The sequence below is a fragment of the Centrocercus urophasianus genome, unplaced genomic scaffold (assembly GCF_019232065.1).
Source record: "Centrocercus urophasianus isolate 14NV4802_14NV808 unplaced genomic scaffold, USGS_Curo_1.0 seq_13, whole genome shotgun sequence".
Lineage (NCBI taxonomy): Eukaryota > Metazoa > Chordata > Aves > Galliformes > Phasianidae > Centrocercus > Centrocercus urophasianus.
In genome coordinates this window covers 44,957,071-44,976,344 of record NW_024884475.1, presented here as the reverse complement: position 1 = coordinate 44,976,344, position 19,274 = coordinate 44,957,071, and the positions used below count along the sequence as shown (strand labels likewise).

At 38.6% G+C, this 19,274-nt stretch overlaps 1 protein-coding gene across 3 annotated transcripts in view; it reads left to right on the top strand.

Annotated features, from left to right (window-relative positions):
- BMP2K (BMP2 inducible kinase) overlaps window positions 1–19,274 on the top strand; it is a 55,443-nt gene that overhangs the window by 8,846 nt on the left and 27,323 nt on the right. For all 3 annotated transcript variants that reach the window (XM_042812919.1, XM_042812918.1, XM_042812917.1), the window contains exons 2-8: window positions 12,452–12,570; window positions 13,882–13,987; window positions 15,463–15,605; window positions 15,837–15,958; window positions 17,058–17,139; window positions 17,818–17,950; window positions 18,373–18,476. In XM_042812919.1, coding sequence (XP_042668853.1) covers window positions 12,452–12,570; window positions 13,882–13,987; window positions 15,463–15,605; window positions 15,837–15,958; window positions 17,058–17,139; window positions 17,818–17,950; window positions 18,373–18,476 — 809 coding nt within the window. The remainder of the gene's footprint in view (window positions 1–12,451; window positions 12,571–13,881; window positions 13,988–15,462; window positions 15,606–15,836; window positions 15,959–17,057; window positions 17,140–17,817; window positions 17,951–18,372; window positions 18,477–19,274) is intronic.

The window sequence follows — 19,274 nt, the reverse complement described above, 5'->3', positions numbered from 1 at the left end:
GGAACAAAGAAAGGTGAGGGGGGTTGGTCCACAGTCACACAAGTCTGAACAAGAAATAAGGGCTGTGTTAAGAACTTCCTGTCTCTAAGATGGTTTCTTCCTAATTGCTGCTATAATATACTGGTAATATACCTTTAGTGCCACAAACAAAACATGAGGGGAATTCTCATATGCTAGGACTTCAGGAGGTTTTATTCTAAATAATATACATATTAATCTTCCTTATAAACTTGCACATTACTTTAATAGGTTTGCTCCTGTACTGTTGGAAAGCTTTCTTGCACAAGTCTTGAAGAGATACATACTTACACAGGACTGATGTGATGCTTGGATTAATTATTGTACTGACTACTTCTGCTCTCAGTTTTTTACTTGTTTAGACTGTGATTTCCATACATGCATATTGTCTACTGAATTGTTATTCTTGCAGCATTTTGCTGCTTTCCGTGTAAAAGAAATAATTCTAAAAAATCAATATGACATGTTCTTACATCTTTGCAGTAGGATGAAAAATTGTATGGGCTGTTACTTAAAAAGTCTGCTGCTAAACCACGCTTTTAGGTTTTGATTAATTGCTAAGGGACTTGCATAATTAAAGCAGTACTTCTTTGGAAAGACCAGCTGTGGACAAACAACTTAGGAGCTGATAGAGCTGCTAAATGTGCATAGTCTTGGCCTGAGCTGTTTAAGAATAAGAGCCAAGTACTTGTTTGGATTGCAGTGATGTAAACAGAGATAATGATTTCTCTTAGTGTTTTGGCTTTGGTTTTGATTTCTAGGATACAGAACAAATAGGTCGTTAAAGAATATAAGGCACTTAGTTACCTTACAAATGTAGAAGGATCTGACGTGAGTGTGGTGTGTGGTTTGTGTAAAAAAACCAAGAAGCTTAGATGAAATTTGTCATGAGATTTTTGCTAGACATTGGGTCAGTTCTGTGCATAAAATGTAGGAAAACAAACTTTCTTTTTTTAAAAAAGAGAATAATTAAAGTAGTGATTGCATCCTTCACATGTAGTCCTGTGGTCTACATTGAGCTCAGGAGGTTGGTCAGTAGTGAAACCTTCACCTTCAGTTTAGATCAGTTATTGCTTACGTAGAGTTTCTTGGCTTCATAAGAATTAATGAAACATCAGGGAGATCATTTGTTATTCTCTGAATCCAGAGGTCCCTTAAGACTCTGAAGACAGATTTTTTTTTTTTATTGTTAAGGCAGTTGTATAAACAGTGTAACCATGCAAACGCTCATCAAAACAAAACGCTGCATGCTGCATCTAATTTGGTCAAGTTCTTCAAATCTGCATTTGAATTCAAAGTATTACCTTGCCAGCTTTGTGCTTTCTTGAGATATGCCATTTAATTATCTTCATCAGGCAGACTGTTTTACTTCATTGTTTTGGCTTGCTGTGTTATTAAACTGACACTGGATTACATAGCTGCATCCGTAAGAGGAGATTCGTGTTGAAGGGTATATTTGGGTGTAGGCAGTAGATTGGTCATAGCATTCTCATTTTTAGAGACTAATCCAAAATCTGCATGCTTCCAGATTGCTCCATGAATAACTGTCTTGTTTGGAGTTACTGCTGTTGAATGCCTTTCTCTTGAAACACAGTAGATAGATGAGGGACATTAAATGCCTTTGATAATTCTAACTCTGATAGTTAGACTTCTGTTGCCATGGCTATTTAGATAGTTTAAAACGTTCCAGCTACTCACACTACTTGGAAATTTCAGCCCTTCTTTCTAAATTATCACGTGTCATGGCTGAAGGTCTGAAAGTGTTGTTGGATAACGAATCCCAAGCATAAAGTAAGAGAATTGAGGTAACGGTCTTAATAATAAAGATGTTTGTTGTGCCTATGGGGGTGTTCTCAAGAATAAAGCATGTGCCAGATAGAACTTTAAGGTGCCAAGGAAAACCATTACTTAAAAGACGTCGGAGTCCCATTTACTGGTGTTAGCAAGGAGCAACTCAAATGCTTTGCTGTTTATTGGTCCCCTCTCCTTCATGATCCAGGTATTTCTGTATCTGCTGCTGAGAGCTGAAATGCACACTGGTATTTGTAGACACCTGTAGAAGAGAGAACAAGGAATCCTTATACTGATAGCTTTAAGTATTCGTATTTAAATATCTAAATATTAAACAATTTCATTGAGTTAGTCTAGTCAGATCATGCTTACGTATGAAAAATGATCAGTGAGCTCACTGGCTGTTACAATGAGATGTGAAAATGGTGCGAGGCTCAGTGTAGGCTCATCCAGCAATGAAGAGGTCTGAATTTCATTGTGCTGGCCTGGTGTGCTTATGATGCCATAAAAAAAACAAAAAAAACAACACACTGTAAACAAGAGAATCTTCATGTGACACCTGCCCTGGTCTGAAATGCTTTTAGTGCTGTGAGTTGCTTGCTTTCTACATGGCCTGGTGACTGGTTTCTGATGCAGCAAAACGTGGTACTTGTCCAAAATGCCACAAAATGACATTTTTCTGAAGCTGGCAATCTTATGCCCTGCCTTGTTTCTGTGTCATTTGTGTAAATTTGTGGTATTCAGTGGGTGAATTATTCAACTGCGCAGTAATGGATCCGTTGGCTGACTTAGTCTGCTTTGGATTCTTCTGTTTACATGTTTATATCAGAGTTAAAATAGTGATTTTAAGGAAAATGGAAGACAAATTACAGAGCAAATGAGAGAGGAGCTTTCTGTATATTAACCGTTCAGTATGAAAGTGGAGTTTGGTTCCAGAACAGTTGTGGTGGCTGTGCACTCTATGTTCAATGCATCTGTATCCACTAATTCAACCATTTGGTATCTACTTTATTCATCTGCTCGTTTACTATATTGGAATTCAAAACAAATTGAAAAGAAAATCAGTGAAGAAAAGCACTGGTCAGGAGAGATGAAGAAAAAGCTTTTCTATTTGTAGGAGAGATGAGTGCTGTTGAAAGTAATGTTTCTCATGCTACCAGATGTTGGCTATAAGTTTTTTTTTTGTTTTTTTTTTTTTTATCAGTGTCTCGGAGATTTTCAGTAGCTTAGTTGTGAAAAGTTGAACAGGAAGCACATCCTGCCTGAAAGCATCACCTCACTTGCATCTTGAGTAACAGGATACATCTACCCTCCTAAGGTTTGAGAGTCACAAGGTTCAGTGGCGCCGTGAAAGGGAATTGAATTAATTCTTCTGTCTTGGGTTACACAGTTGGCATAATCGTGTATAGAAATGTTTAGTCAACAGTCTTGACCTTGAACAAATGAAACACAGCTCGGGTTGTTTAATAGGGTTCTGCTGTGTGAATTCGTATTTGTGCTTTAAGCTTACTGTTTGGAAAGGGAAGCGCTGATGTGAGGTTTTTTGTCTCTTGGAAAGAAATCTTCTTTTGCTCTTGCAAACAGTTGTCACTGGTAACAAGTGTTTCTTGGCTTCAGAAATGTCGGTGATATTGCTTGAACTTGTATGGTTTTTACTCCAGAGCTGTTTTACATCAGCTAGGGAGATTCTAAAAGTGAACAGCTAGTAAAGGAAGCAATTGTGAACAATGCACTGCACTGTGAATGAGAAATTCAGCAACAGTACTTGACAGAACGTGCTACGTTTGTGTATACTTGCTTTAAAAATGCTAACCTGCAGTGTAAAGGGAAAACATGCTTATTTGAGTATCCTGGCATATACAAAAAGTCCATGCGTGAAGCAGGAAAGACTTTGAGGACAGAACACAGAGTGATTGGATTACTGTATATCTCAGAAGTAAAAATGACCCGAAGGTCTGTGCATCACTTGAAAATAGCATTGTTCCCTGGCTGGAAGGAGGTTCTGTGAAGACTGAGCCAACTGTTGTACGGTCTTTATACACAAAACCACCTAAACTTACTCTATGTTGAAGATCTTTCCATTCCCCAGCAGTGCTGGGAGCGGGCTGGGTTAGTTTCTTGATTAAAAACATGGATTGTTTCTGTGAGAGGAAAGCTCTTGATCTTTTGCAGTGAGATGGAGGGAAAAGGAAGAACAAACCTCTTCAGTACTCTGACCTCTGTTGTATCTAGCTCGTGTTAGCTTTTGTTTAAAAAATGATGCTTCAAGTGTGTGCATGATGGTGTAGCTCTAGAGCTTTAAGAGCTGACTTTTGCAATGAATGAAGCTCAATGGATTGTGACTTGTTGCCAGTTCTTACCCTAGTATTTCCTGCTTTCAGTTTCTGTTAGTACAGATAATGGACCCATTCAGTACTGTCAGTGTGATTTCAGAATCTGTAGCTGAAAATAAGTTCAAAGTGTTCTGATCTTCACATTCAATTAACTGCACTGTTGGTGGTCTACTAGTCATGTTCTCATCCTTACTAAGGGAACAAGTGTTAGTTGACTTAAATACTAGGATCTGTTAAATGCAGTCTAAATGTATTAGGTTTTCCTTTCAGTGAACAGAAGAGGAGGTGATAAGATAGTACTATAAAGCAACAGAATAGTTGTGACTAATTCTCAGACAGCTGGGTTCTCAGACAGTATTGAGATGTAAAGAGGCTTTCCTTTTAATTTCTTTTCTTTTAATGAAAGAGACGGGCTTTTACCCTAAGACATTGTTTTGTCTTGGGTGAACAAGATGTGTGAAATACCAAGTACTTACCGTGTTTTTATTTTTTTAAATGTTTTTCTGAACTTAAGTTTAGTGAGCTATTTCATGTAGTTTCAACTTCCTCAAGCTTGACAGCATATCACAGAAAATGCAAGTGCTTCTCTTCTGGGAGCTGTGTTCAATTAAAATAATTTACAAAATCGTCTGCGTTAGAAAACTCTTTGTTTCTATGGAAAAGTAGCAGAGGCAGTCAGAAGTCAGCACAAAATCCATGCCCTCGTTAAAGGAATTGGCGGTGGCTGGCAAGTCACCTGGATGCTCTGAGAAGCATTGCGGTGGAACAGCATGATCATCTTTAATGCAAACGCCGAGCTTTGTTCCTTTGCTGTAGGCTAGATCAAAGCTGGAAGTATCTCAGTCAGCTGTCAGATGAAATGTGCTAAAATCTAGAACTTCGGCGTTACGCTGAAATTTGGAAGTTGTCTGTAGTGATGTAGTTGACGAGCCAGCAGAGAGCTGTGGGACTGCAGCTAACTAGAGCAGGTTTGCTCCATATAGAGAAAAATATTCTTGAGTCTGTATCGCCTCATTAAACTGGAAGAGTTTTAATGCTGGGTTGGCAGAGAAAATATCTGGAGAAAGTCTTTTTGTGTACGGGAAGTGTGTATGCTCTCACAAAGCAGTCACACTGCCAGCTGTAGCAAGAAAAATGGCATCCACTGTGCTCTGTGGAGGCTGCCTATTAGCAGGCCAATTAATAGCTGCTTGCTCACACACAAACACATGCTTGCCTCTGACTCATTTTGCTCAAAGGATTTTTCCTTGAGAGAAGGGTGCCTGATGGAAGAGGGAGAGGAGGTTTTGCAGAGGAGAGGGTTTTCAAATATTAACAAACAGTTGCAGTAGTCCATCTTGAGACTAATGCAGTCTTCCAAACCAGGAGTGAGGGCAGCGTTAGCAGAGGTGGTGGCTAAACACTCCTATCAGGGTTTATTTGATGAAGCTGTAATTTCTCTCATGGGAAGAAATTGTCTGGCTTTAGGAATACTTCTTTGGATTTAAAAGAAGAAAGATTCCAGTCCGGGACTGCTGTTTTTATGTTCCTCTGCCTTCTTACCTGCTTCCTGTTGTGCTGCAGGGGGTTGGTTTTATTATTTCTAAGCAGTTTGCTGTTGCTGTGTAGCACTTAGGTTTGTTCAGAATTACTTTTTTTGCGTGACAGCAAGCCTTTGCTACTTGCTCTAAAGAGAGAGTGGAAATGGCGTAGTGAAATCTGAGCGTGAGAACTTCACTGAAGATAAGGATTTGTTGCTGCTTGATGATTGGGAGAAAAGCACCTCTTAGAGTCACTGGTTGTGTGGGTTTCATGTTATGACTGCAAGCTATCAGTTCTGCACTTTGTTTCAGATGGGTAAAAGGTGAAGTTCTTTGTGCATGTGGCACATGACTTTGTTACATATCTGTTTCTCTTTTTCCAGGAAGAACACCAGATTCTTTTATTCTGGTTTAGCACCTGTGTGTGTTATTTTAATGCTGGACTGCAGTTGGTGCTGAGAGAAATTACATCCTAGAATACCTGCTCATAGGTAGAGGTATCAGTGCCATTACTGTATTGGGGTACTCATGGCAGATCTGCTGTGACTGGGGTATGGTAACGTCCTGTGGGGTTCCCCCACGCGGCTCAGTGTGTAATTCATGCCTGCTATTTTTATACTGCTGCTTTAAGAACAGATGGTGGTTTGGAGAAAGGAGTGCTTCTGGTCTGAACTACCCATGGCGTTCACAGGGTGTTACAGAGGGAATTCGTGTGGGCAGGGCAGAAAGCAGCTATAATGGGTCCCTTTGAATGTGTTGTCTGCATGCACTGGAGAAATGCTGAACTCAGTGTGTGTGTGTGTGTGTGTGTGTGTGTGTGTGTGTGTGTGTGTGTAGAAGATTATTTTAAGGGTGTGGAGCTACTTTTGCTTTTGGTTCTAGGAATGCTGAGCTCTTGGGCTTGCAGATGACCTGCCAACTTCCCTTCCAGTTGGAGCCATGTCTCAGAGCCTTGTGCTGAGACTTGTGGAATGTATTTTACTAGGAATATATGCAATATATATGTGTACTTGTGTATGTATATAAACATACATTTAAATTTATATGTAAAAATGCTGTCATCTAATGCTTTGAAACAGGCTGCCCAGAGAGGCTGTGGATGGCCCCGTCCCTAGAGGTGTTGTTCAAGGCCAGGTTGGATGAGGCGCTGGGCAGCCTGGTCTAGTATTAAATGGGGAGGTTGGTGACCCTGCATGTGGCAGGGAGGATGGAGATTCATGATCCTTGAGGTCCCCTCCAACCCTGGCCATTCTGTGATTCCTTATGCACCAGGAAGGGTGCTTTGCAGCGCTCCCCAGCAAATGAGCGTGCAGCCCCTGAGGTCAGTGTGTGGCACCTTCCCAGCAGCTGGGCAGCTGCTGCTGGGCTCAGGGCAAAGGTGCTCAGTGAGTAAGGTGGACCAGGATAAGGAAAGCTGGATGACCTCTGGTCTTTTCTCCACAAGTACCACGTGCAGTGTGAGGTATATCCCAGCTGTTGCAGGATTGCTTCTGTCAGTGGCAAACAGAAAACTTACTGACAATATGTCCCATTATTCCCTCATGCAGAGATTACTGAGGAATTACAGTCAGTGGCTTCCTGGTCCTGTGGAGGTTATGATCAAAAAGTGTGCTGTAGCAAAAATTCTTCATAAGGCCTGAAAGTTTTGTGGTAGATTTCTGTTAGCATGCAGCTTCTCAACATCACACAGTGTTTGGAAAACTGAATCTGAAAAAAAAAAATTCCGGAGTTCAAGCTCTAAACTGTTCTAAGTGTTTCAGCCACAAACAGGTGTTAATTTTATTATCTTAAAGAACTAAATAGTGTTCTCTATGTGAACAGAAGTACTGTTTTGTTTGCTTTCAATCTACTACTCCCGCAAGAGTACCTGCACGACTACGTCTATACTGACTATTCAAAGGGAGTAATCCTGCAGAACTTCCCTCGCTGCAGGAATGAAGCAGTTCCTGATACTGACAGGATATTGATACTGTAGTTATCCCAACAGGATGCCAGTGAATGCATGTTGCCACAGAGCATAGGGAGAGCAGAAATTCAGCAGGATGGAGAAGAGGCCTTTGGGTGTCACAATCACAGAAGTACCCTCTGAACTCCTAGAATGTGCTGTGCTTGTCTTGAACACTGTGAAAAGATGTAATCAAAACTGAGCAACAAGGAATGACTTGATATTGGATCATTTATGGCAAGATAGGGTTTCTTCAGTTTTTGGTAAAATAATATGTCCAGATGCTGCTTAATGCTTACTGAAAAAGGGCCTTCCCACTGCTCTATATGTGCACGTGGGCAGTGAGAGCTGGCTTCTCATGATGTCATGGTTCTTTGTGGAGAAGCAATTATGTTTTCTCTGTGTTTTGTGTCCAGTTTTTTGGTGGTGTTTTTTTTTTCTTTTTTTTTGGAGGCTGTCATTGCTGCAGCTCAGGAGGTTATAGAGGTCAGGGTTGTTGTTAGTTTTAGTTGTAGTTTTTCCAGTGAAGGATGTTTTTTGCTAACACAGCAAGTGCTCAGTGCATTTAGCGAGTCCTTATTGCTGCTGTTTGTTATGGGCTTGCAGGGAGGTTTCTTGCTTAGAGCCTACCTGAAGGGAATTCATACTGCCCCCTGGGAGGGGGGCTGCACTTATCCCGTATTTTGAGCAGGTTCATAGCCCCTGAAATGTTTCTTTCTTGTACATATGGCTTCCAAATTACAATGCTGAGAAGGCTATGCAGTACTAGAAGGTGTGTACGTTTGGAAAGAGGGCATCCCTAGCTGCTGGTCAGCCTGATTTCGGTAGGGACTGGTGACATCTAGGTGACCAGGGGCTCCTGAATTAGAGAGCGCACATGTAGACAAAGTGATTGGGTGAGATGGTGAAAATAGTGCTTAAGATAGAAGTTGTTGATTCACAACACAAATGAATGCACCTAAATCATTAAATTGCTTTTGTGTTGTATGTTAGATTATCTGAAATTCAGAAAAAACCTGTGTGGATATTTTTAAGCATGATGCCCTGTGGCTGGTTTACCATTTTGCTACAGAGGGAGAAAAGAGCTTACATGTGTTTGGGGATGGGTCACAGGAAAATCGCTTGCACTTCAGTCTGTAGATCCAGCCTTGTAGATAGAAGGGCATGTAGACATCTTGTAGGCCAGTGTCATGCAAGGCTGAGAGCGGATCTAGCTTCAAAATAGAAAAGAACTAGCCTTCAGTTCTTTCAGCTTCTTTAGGAACAACTGTATATCTGAACTAGACAGCTGGCTCTGCAACTGTGTCTGGTTCTACCATTCCTGGTCCAACATTCACAGGTGCTAGGTGTGATTACTGCCCATTACAATGTATATGCTCTCCTTCTGCTGGTGACCTTCTGTTCCAATTGCCTGAGATTTGAAGTATGTTGTCTGATAGTGAGCCAGCTGCAAGTACAACACTTGGTGGTCGAATATGTTTTAACAGAGTAGTAAGAAAAAAAAATGTCTTTTTTCAGTCTTGTTGTCTGTCTATCTAAAATGAACAAAGATTTGTTTGGAATGTTTTTCTTGGTGTTCTTTTAGTTTGTCTTCTTGGAACTGTTAGCAGTCTGAAAGATTATAATTATATATTATAATAATATACAACATAATTGTGGAAGATTCTTCAACCTCACTATATCAAAGCAAGCAAAGGAAGATACTTTGATATTGACAGTTTCCTACAGCTACAGTTTCCTCATTGAAGTATCAAGAATGTGACAAGGCGAAACATAAGTAGAAAATTGAGACCAATGAAGATTAAAATATGCATGGAAAAAAAGAGAGAAACTCTCAACCAGAAAATGTTAGCTGAGAATTTTTTTTTTTTTTTAAGTAAGTTGGTTTCAAAGTTTGATAATTTTCTTAATAAGATCACCAGAACTAGATAATGCTATCTGAGATGATTTACTGATAAGTAAACCAAATGGCTTGCCACAGTAAAATACTGTAAAGGCTAAGAGTGGTGATGTGTGTATAATTGTATTACCAAACTTTGAGACAGTTTGAGCACATACTCAGTTTGCTAGGTTGCTGTGTTTGGTCATTGTGTTATTTTTGTCAATGTTTAAACAGAGATACTGGAAACTTTGCTGCTCTTGAAAAAATCAGAAGACTCAAAATTGTCTCCTTTTGATGCAAAGGCCAAGCTGTTGCTGGTTGCCTAGTTGGTGAAGGATTTGTGCTTGTCAACTAGTTCCTGCACACCTGCCTTGAGACCAGTCGTGGCACGTGGTGGTACTTCTCATCTGTGAGGAGAATGGGAGGAATCCATGGGGGGCTTGGGACTTGACTGTGTCTTACAGTGGGTAAACAACTGAATTTAGTTTTGTGATTTGATTTATTTTTTTGATATGTTGTATTATGAGAAACTGAGTTCATTCTCTGTCATCACTGACATTAAACAGTACCGTCTTTTTCCAGTTTCTAAAAATGCTGATGAAATGCCAGCTGCTGAGCTGACCTACACATGGAAATGTAGCTCTGCTCAGCCTCCATTTGTGGGCCTTGGGGCAAAGCAACTGCTCATCATTTTGGTTGTTTCCATACAACTTTTGACAAGGGTGCCTATCTGGCTTCTCCAAATAATGCAGTTTAATGACAGTTTATTTGAAGTTTTTATAGCACTGTTGTTTGCTTTCAGTGACAAGTTTAACAAGAAACTATTGAAAAGATTGAAAGCTTAATGCTTCAGGGTTGGGTTTGGTAAAGGTTGCTACAATGTTGATGACAAATATCCTATAAATATTTATAAACCTATTCAAGCTTTGTTCAGGGTTGATCTGTTTATCAAAGAGCCCAGTGGCATTTTGTAGTGGAGATAGCATTTACTTAATGGAAAACCTTTCAAGGTCACACCTTACTCCTTTGCAGAATGGGGAATAGTTCTGCTTTTGTGGCTGCTTCAGAGTTTAAGTATTAGTTAATATTGCCACCTAATGGCAAGAAGAACCCTTGTATGAGACTTTTTCACTACTCTTTCTACCCAGTTATGACTGATCTGGTTGCATGAAAGCAGGTGCCAAAGAAATTTGAAATTCAGCATTTTGGCCTTGTCCTGCTGCTAGACACAGAATATTAAGACTACAAAGCTGATTTTAAAAGACTGTAAAGCTGGTTAAAAAGACAAGAAGTGATTGTCTTCCAATAGTTAGAATGTTCTGCTTTATGTAGGAGTTGAATGTTGTGCTTTATGTTTTTTATATTGTTGCTCAAGTATTTGTGCTTTATGTAGGAGTCTTTTTTGAGAGGATGCTGCTAAAATCTTCCAGTATCTGCATTATGCATTGCCATATTATTTTATCCTCAAAGCTGATGGCATTCCCTGTGGAATTGCTTCAGCCCCATCAGGGTCTGGCTTTTAAAACTGGAGTAACTCATGAGCACCTGTCAGTGTGCTGGGAGTACCCTGTGTAAATCGGCTCTAGCTGAAGTGTAGCAAGTTTGTAGAATTTAGGTTGCTGTGTTGAAACTGGCACCAACTCTCTTTTGGCATTGTAATATCCCTGCTATGATGGATGATGCAATTAATTTTCAAGTGTTTTTTCCTAAAGAAGGCATCCTAACACAACTTCCTTCAACTGTAAATTCTAACGTGCACATCAGTTCAAGCACATGAGGCCTGTATCAGATGAGGCACGTTATGCTTGATAAATGCTGGTTGCAGATTATATTGTGAAACTTGAGGTACTTCATGCATTCCAGTGGGCTACCTGATTATCAGAGTAAATCCTTTACTTCACGTATTTCTGTCCTGATTGTATAGCTTAGTTTTTGCATGAGTTGAGTTCGTATGGCAATAGTTGGCTTACCATCAAACAGCAGTTAAATAAGGAAAGCATGGACTGCCCTGGGGCAGAGTTCTTTAAGCTGTGGGAAAGCTCTTTGTGGACCTCCAAGCGATGTGAATGCAGTCTGCTGGAAGTCTTGACCAGCAGTTCAGATGAACTGAAAACAGATAGAAGAGTATGGGTTTTAAATTTTTTTCCCCTTGGCTTGCTGCCTGAACATTTAGGAGTGTTTTCTGAGTAGACTGTATCACTCAGCTTTAGTGAGTAATTACTGTTTGCATGTTTCTACCAGTAAAGAGGGAGAAGAAAAGTGATAATGAGAAGCTTGGAGGTGGGCTTAAGTATATGCCTTGTGGTTCGTGTGGTTGAACCGAGAAGATGGCTCCTGATTGTACTGGTTGGGGGAACACACTTAATTCTTATCTGCACATTTAACAAGTATTTAAATAATTTAATAATTAAAAAAGCCCTACTTTGCTTGTAGCAAAGTGATTCAGGGTGAATCTTCTCATCTTCAGTCTGTGCTGAGATGGGTGACATAAACGTCATGAAAGATATTCAGTTACTTATTGTACATCTTACTATTTTATTTTTTGTACTTTAAAAGGTAGGTATAAGAAATGAATGCTAAACTTCAAGTTCTGGAGGATTTAGAAACTGTGAAGATAGGGAGGATATCTCTGCTTTATTCAGGTTTTTGGGTGACTGAAAACATCGTGGGTTTGATACCTGAATGCATAGAGTTCATACTAGCTTCTGCATTTATTTGAATATGGAAGTGCTTTGCAGATATTTTTATTTAATGCTGCAGCATAATTCCAAGATACTTATGCTTTTGTCAAGAATGCTTAATGCAGGAGAAATGGACTCAGATGTCAAACCTTAGTAATTTTGTCTGTGTTTTTAACTTCTCACTCCATGACTGGCACACACTTCCTTTTTCATTGTCTTAGAAAAAGAGAATAACTCAGATAGCTTCATTGCCTTGTAATTGTCGTGTTTTTTTTCTCCAGGTGGCTTCTCAACTGTGTTTCTGGTACGTACCCATGGTGGGATACGTTGTGCACTCAAACGAATGTATGTTAATAATGTCCCAGATCTCAATGTATGCAAGAGAGAAATTACTATTATGGTAAGAAATGAATTAATTGTAACGAGAGAATGTGTTTGTTTATAGTATGCATGTATCAAATGTCCTCTAATGACAATCCCTTCTTGACCATCTTTTCACTTTTTTGTGCAGTGGTACCTTACATAAGCTCATACTGAGCATAGAGTTAGTGTGTGATTAATTTCTAAAGCAATTATAAGGAAAATACGATTTTGCAGTCAATAATTTGATCAGTAATTTTGCTTCCCAAATAAAAAAAAAAGAGGTCTTTTCCATTTCTTTAGTGATAACGAGTTCTAGAGCCCTCTGCTGGCCGCAGTTCTGTTAACTGCCTGTTCTTACACAAGCAGTGTGACCTCCGCTAGGCAGAAGCACGTTCTTGCAGTTGCTATCCAATATGGAGGTAACAGATATGGGTGTAGCTCAGAACTTTGAACTCAATGACATAATCACAGGTTCTATTGTTTCTAAGCTGCTGACTAGGAAATTGAGAAAGCAGAAGGCTTTATTGGATGTGCTTGGGTTTATGATGTCAGGGCACGAGAAAATCAGTTATATTACCTTCTAGTAGATACTGCGAAGGTAATTTATCTCCATTTCCGTATGCTTCTAGTTTAAATATGTTATAATCATAGAAGCACCTGCTTAATCATCTATTATAAGCAGTTCTTTTATGTTAACTATAAATGGGTGGAAACAGCACTGCAGACAACACCGGTATTGTCAGACGTGAAATATGAATTTGCTTAATTGCAACTTGCGAAATGGCTCTTAAAAGTTGGTGTGGATTTTGTTGTTGTCTTTTTTTCTTAGGGACATCTTTGATTGCTTGTTTTTAACTTGATAGTAGTTCAGGGTGTAAATGTTGTGACTTGCTTCCAGCTGTGTATGGTTGTAGGGTTTTTGTTATTATCCAGACAGTATTCTTCAGCATAGGTATTTCTTCGTTTTTAGTATTGAAATTGGGAATTTCCCTTAAAATGGACATTAGTAGCATGATTCTTCCCTCTCTCTCCCCTATGTATTAAGACTATTGTATGTATTATTACTACATAATAATGTTTCTGAATGCAGTAATGAGGATGTTTGCACTGTTGAACAAATACCATAAATGTTCTTGATTGAATTGTAGATGTGTTGAGTTTGGTATATGGCAGTCTCTGCCTTTGCAGTCAGTGATGAACTTGCCTTCAGTTTTGAGTATTTTGTAAAGTTTAGTGTGTATGGGACCAGGGCTCACTTTGAAGTCATAAGTGGTTTTAATGAAAACCACTTGCACTTATTTGTTAAAACCTTTCTATGCTAAAATGTAATGTGTATTTTCTTTTTCAGAAAGAGTTATCTGGGCACAAGAATATTGTAAGCTATTTGGATTGTGCTGTTAACAGTGTAAGTGACAACGTTTGGGAGGTCCTCATTCTCATGGAGTATTGTCGAGGTAAGAGATGGCTCTTCTGGTTCCAGAGGAAATGGGATGGAAATGTATGTTTTGATCACCTGGGATTTTTACCTGGTAGAGTCCCTTTAATTCAGAAAGCCTGTGTAGCTGGAATCCATTTGTTTTAGCTTGTGTTGGTAGTTAGGCATTGAGTTTCTGAAGCCTGAGAAAATGCAGATGTCAATTTCATGTAGCTTAGTTAAGTATAATTAGGAGTAGGGAAATTACTTCAAGTAGAAATTGAAATAGTTCTGCTCTACTATTTGATTAAACATATAGCTAATGTTTTCCAACCTTTCCTATCAAAATACTTTTGGCAACTGCTCTGCCTCTCCTATTTTTTGTTTTTGATCATTATAGCAAAGATTCTTTAATTTTAACCTGACGGGTGACTTGTTTTAAGTGAGCATAATATAATTAATATTTGTGATTCTGGGCATGAAAATAATAGTTGTGTGTCCTGTTTCATAATGTAGCTATTTCAAACAATTTGTGAAACCATATTGTAACTGACTTCCCTAACTCCCCACCACACATACCTACTAGAATAAACTTGTCTGTGATTTGTCAGAGTGAATGTTTCTGCCCTCTGTATGGGAATTCTTGAGACTGTATCAGCAGTTCTCTTTTCTTACTTACAATAGCAAATACTGGAAAAATACCTCTACTACTTTAGTTCATGGGAGCTGGTTCCTTGGTGTTCAGCTTACATAACTAACTGGGTTGGATTGTTCTGAACTTGGTGTCGTGGATAGCTTATTGGCATGTGGAGCTTTTGTTCAGACTCATTTCTACACTTTGCTTCTAGATTTGAGTTTTACCAGTATTATTTTGAAGCCACAAGAATGTAAACCATCAGATGACTGGATGGTGTTCTCTTGTTGAAAGCTTCTGTGTTTAGGAGAGGCACTCTCCAAGACCCCATGGATCTGTGAGCATTATGATAGGAAGAGACAAGTATGACCTTGTGAAATAACTTCAAGAAATAGGGAAATAATGCTTCCTGATCTTAAAAAGGAAACTGTGAAAGGGTTATGTAAGGTCTTTAAGAGTGGATTATGCCCTTTTTTTTTTTTTTTTCTTAGTCTCTCAGAAAGAAATGTCTAGATTATGAGTTACTTTGAACTCTGTTGGCTGACAGCATTTTGGCTGTGGTTCTAAATGCAGGAGGCACTTCTGGGGGAGCATGTTTGTGTGATGGATGATTCTTCCTGCCTGCCTCTTTGATAGAAGAGTTTCAGTTGGCGATGTTTTTGTTTGAGACAGTAACCTTTCTGCCTAGGATCATACCAGTGAAAGTTTGGAAACAGCTTGGATGGCTTGGTTTTTGTTGTTTTGTTGTTTTTTTTTTAATTGGTGACATGAGAAAGCTAAATTGCATGTTGTGGGCTATTTGTGTGTGAGAAAAAATTTATACTTCTATACATAATGAGAATTACTAGAAGGTAAAATAAAATTCTTTTCTGCTTCTTCAGCTGGGCAAGTTGTGAATCAGATGAATCAGCGCCTGCAGACGGGCTTTACAGAGTCAGAAGTAATGAGAATATTTTGTGATACCTGTGAAGCTGTTGCTCGGCTGCATCAGTGCAAAACTCCTATAGTTCACCGAGATTTAAAGGTATGAACCTGAAACCTAGAAACACCTGAGTAAAAGTCAGTGGTGCACTCAAAAATGATTGGAAGTGCAGGAGCTATTTCACTAAGGCTGACCTGTAGTTAAAGAAGCACTGAATGCTGTGGTAACTTCCTCATTTGCGTGTGAGAGCAAGAATGCATAGTAACAGCTACATTGGAAATCAGTGCTGTTATTTTAATCTAACATTGCTGTTTGTGTTAACTTCCTTTCAAGGTGGAGAATATATTGCTAAATGACAGTGGAAATTATGTTCTCTGTGATTTTGGCAGTGCTACAAACAAATTCCTTAATCCTCAAAAAGATGGTGTTAATGTGGTTGAAGAAGAAATTAAAAAGTAAGTTCACATTTAAGTGGCCTCAATAACCAATGGTTGTGCTGTGAGACAGCTGAGCGTTATGATGTATTAGATGAAGACCTCTGAGTAGTGTATGCTTACCTTACTGTTAAGGATTTTAGTGTAACTGTTCAAGGTGAAGAAATTCAAGTTGATGTGAATATAGTTCCATTTTTTATTTTTTTTTTTTACAGTCTATGAATGTTACTTTTTCTATTTATTTACATGCTATTTTTGCAAAACAGACTCGCATAGAATAAAACTTGAAAAAGCGTGTGACTTTGAAATGAAATGGGTGATAAATGTATGCCTGGCTGCTGGCTATTTTAGGAGTTAAAATTTAACTTCTGTGTTAATATGGCTAGCTATGAAAGTCTGAGGGAGAAAAAGAGGTGCTATAAATTAGCATTCGTATGAACTTACTTACAGTCTTAGTTATAGAATGCTGTGTCCTTCCTCCTAAGACTGGTCACAAAATTGTTTTAACTTCATTGCAAACACACTCCTGAGAACATGTTTAGTTTGATTCACTTCAGGCCATCTGCTGCGGAGAAATAAACACAGATTACTTGTTCTCAAGTGACCAAATGATACATGTATGTGTTCTTCTGTCTCTACAGAGTACTTTGCTGGTTTTGCAATGATTTTGTCAAACTGTTTTTTTTTTTTTTTTTTTAAAGCATAGAATCATATAATATCCCATGTGATGGGAGTATTGTATGTGATGATCATACTCTGTACTGCATGTTTCAGTGTAAGATGAAGACGACCCTTTTAGGGCTCAGAATCTTTGCGATAACTGCTTACTGCAGTGTTACAGCAGGGCAACTCTTTGTTACTGAAGCACAGTACAGGGGAGCTAATGTGAAGAGCACATTTTATCTGACTTGAAATTGTCATTCAGGACAGTAAATGTTATGTTACTATTCCAAGCCTTCTGTGATTTTGTAAACACAGTAAATTACTTGTGTAAGACCATTTTTGGTGTGTATTAGGCACCTGTTTCTGTGAATGGCATGTGTGTGGCAGATGCAAGAAAAGGCTCTTTTGATTCTGAGGCATGCTTTTCATCTGTTCTCCTGCAATTATGTGCGTTTAGGTATACAACACTATCGTACAGAGCTCCTGAAATGGTTAATCTTTATGGAGGGAAATCAATTACTACCAAGGCAGATATTTGGGTAAGCAAAAAATCAGATACTGTGAAATATGGAACTAATTAAGAGATAAAGAAGCTAGCTAGAAGTAATGTAGACCAACTGAAAAACTAATTTAATGTGGAAATATACAATGCAAGTATATAATTCAGAGTATAGTAATGGTATCTGTGGTAGTTAAGTCTCATGTAAATAAATAGAATACAATATGTGATGAGCCTGTTAAGGGAAAGATAAAATAGACTCTTTCCATTTTGTTGGCTCAGATTGCTGCCTGAATGTCACCAATGATTTCTCGTAGAAATTTGCTCACAGCACAACAAGGAAATGTGTTTTTGTTAGACAATGTGCTTAAAGAGCCATTACAGTGAAGTAAATGAAGACTAAATTCAGCAAAAACACTAGTGGTATCCCTGAGCGATCCCCTGCCAGAATGTGAATGTAGCCCTTAGGTTAGGCTCTAGATTTGGTTGCTTGTTGTCTAACACACAAGTCAGTGGGAAAGAAGGCCTTTTTAGAGCTGCATTGTATATCAGCTTGTCACATCAACCCTGGTTCATAATGCAGCTGCTACATAACACTGTAAGCATCAGCTGTAGCTAGGATGCAATTAGTTTCTTATTGGTGCTTCTTTATTGTGTAAAGAATCACATCCTTTTATGTGCTCTCATCCTTTTATGGGGCCTGTATTTGTTTTTACAGGCACTTGGCTGTTTGCTGTATAAGCTTTGTTTCTTTTCACTCCCCTTTGGAGAAAGTCAAGTTGCTATTTGCGATGGAAGTTTTACTATTCCGGACAATTCCCGATACACTCACAGTATACACTGCTTGATAAGTGAGTATTGGGCAGCACAGCAATTCTCGGGCCTTGTAAATAAAATGAAACGCAAACAATGCTGTTGTTGTAGATGAGTGACTTGGATAGATGGGGCATACTGGCTTGGATCTTGCATAACCCTAGAGAATTCTAATGCTATTCATGTTATTGTTGTTTATTTGAAGTTAGTACTTCTGTTATCTATTCTTTCTGCAGCTGATATTCAAAACATTAAAACAGCATGCATCCTTGTCAATCGTATTTGACCCTGGAAAATATTTGACTTTACAAAAAGCATTAAAAAAGAACGTAATCATTCTTTTTGGAGTAAGCTTTGTTGGTGAAGTTAGTTGAATGAATGTGTTCTTGTTGCTAGCACACTGCATCAGTAGGCTTTCTGCTGTCAAACAGTGACAATTTGATATTATCAATTTTCACAGGATATATGCTTGAACCAGATCAAGAACAGAGACCTGATATTTTTCAGGTATCTTACTTTGCCTTTAAACTTGCCAAAAAGGATTGTCCAGTGTCCAATATTAATGTAAGTAGTCTTTTTTTTTTTTTTACTGTGCTTTCAGGGGTTTTCATAGGTAGCATTGATAAAAGTCAGCCAACTCAGCTGAGAAAAAAGTTTTCAGTTTCTTAAGCCTTGTTCCAAAGTTTAGAATGTGAAGCAAAATACATTTCCTGTTGATTCTGTTTACTGTCCAAATAAAACACTTGCATTTTGGGGGCATAACTTCATAAACGGCATTTATGTGACACCAGTCAATATCTGACTTGTGCTTCTAATCCATACATGTCTCTTAGATCTAGTATAATTAATAACAAATACTGTAGAACTTAGCATGTAGAAAACTTTATCTTACTAGTATGAAGTGTCAAGGGTGTTCTCTAGATAAAGTATTTTTTTTCTTTTTAATCATCTTTGTCAGTTATAGCAATATGCTGGAAAGGACTGCAATGAACTGAAAGTCAATTGAAATAGTAAGTTAGTTAGCTGACTTTTGTGCCTTTGCTTTGCATGAGAGGCTGAACTCTCTTTGAAGTTCTGAACCTTCCCTCAAAGATGACCTAATTCATTGACCAAGCTGTTATGTCACAGAATTCCAGGACACATCAATAATGTTCAGCGTTATAAGGGGATTCCCAAGATAGGCATTAAGGCATTAGAAAAAGTCAAAATGGCAAAATTAATTTTGAAACAAATGTCATCTAAAATAAACTGTGCTTTCAGAGTTAGATGAGTGAATTTATCAAGATCCCTTTGAAATGTATTACTGTTGATCCTTGGTCCCATAGAAGAAGGTACTCATTAAAGAGTGAATGTTATTTTTGG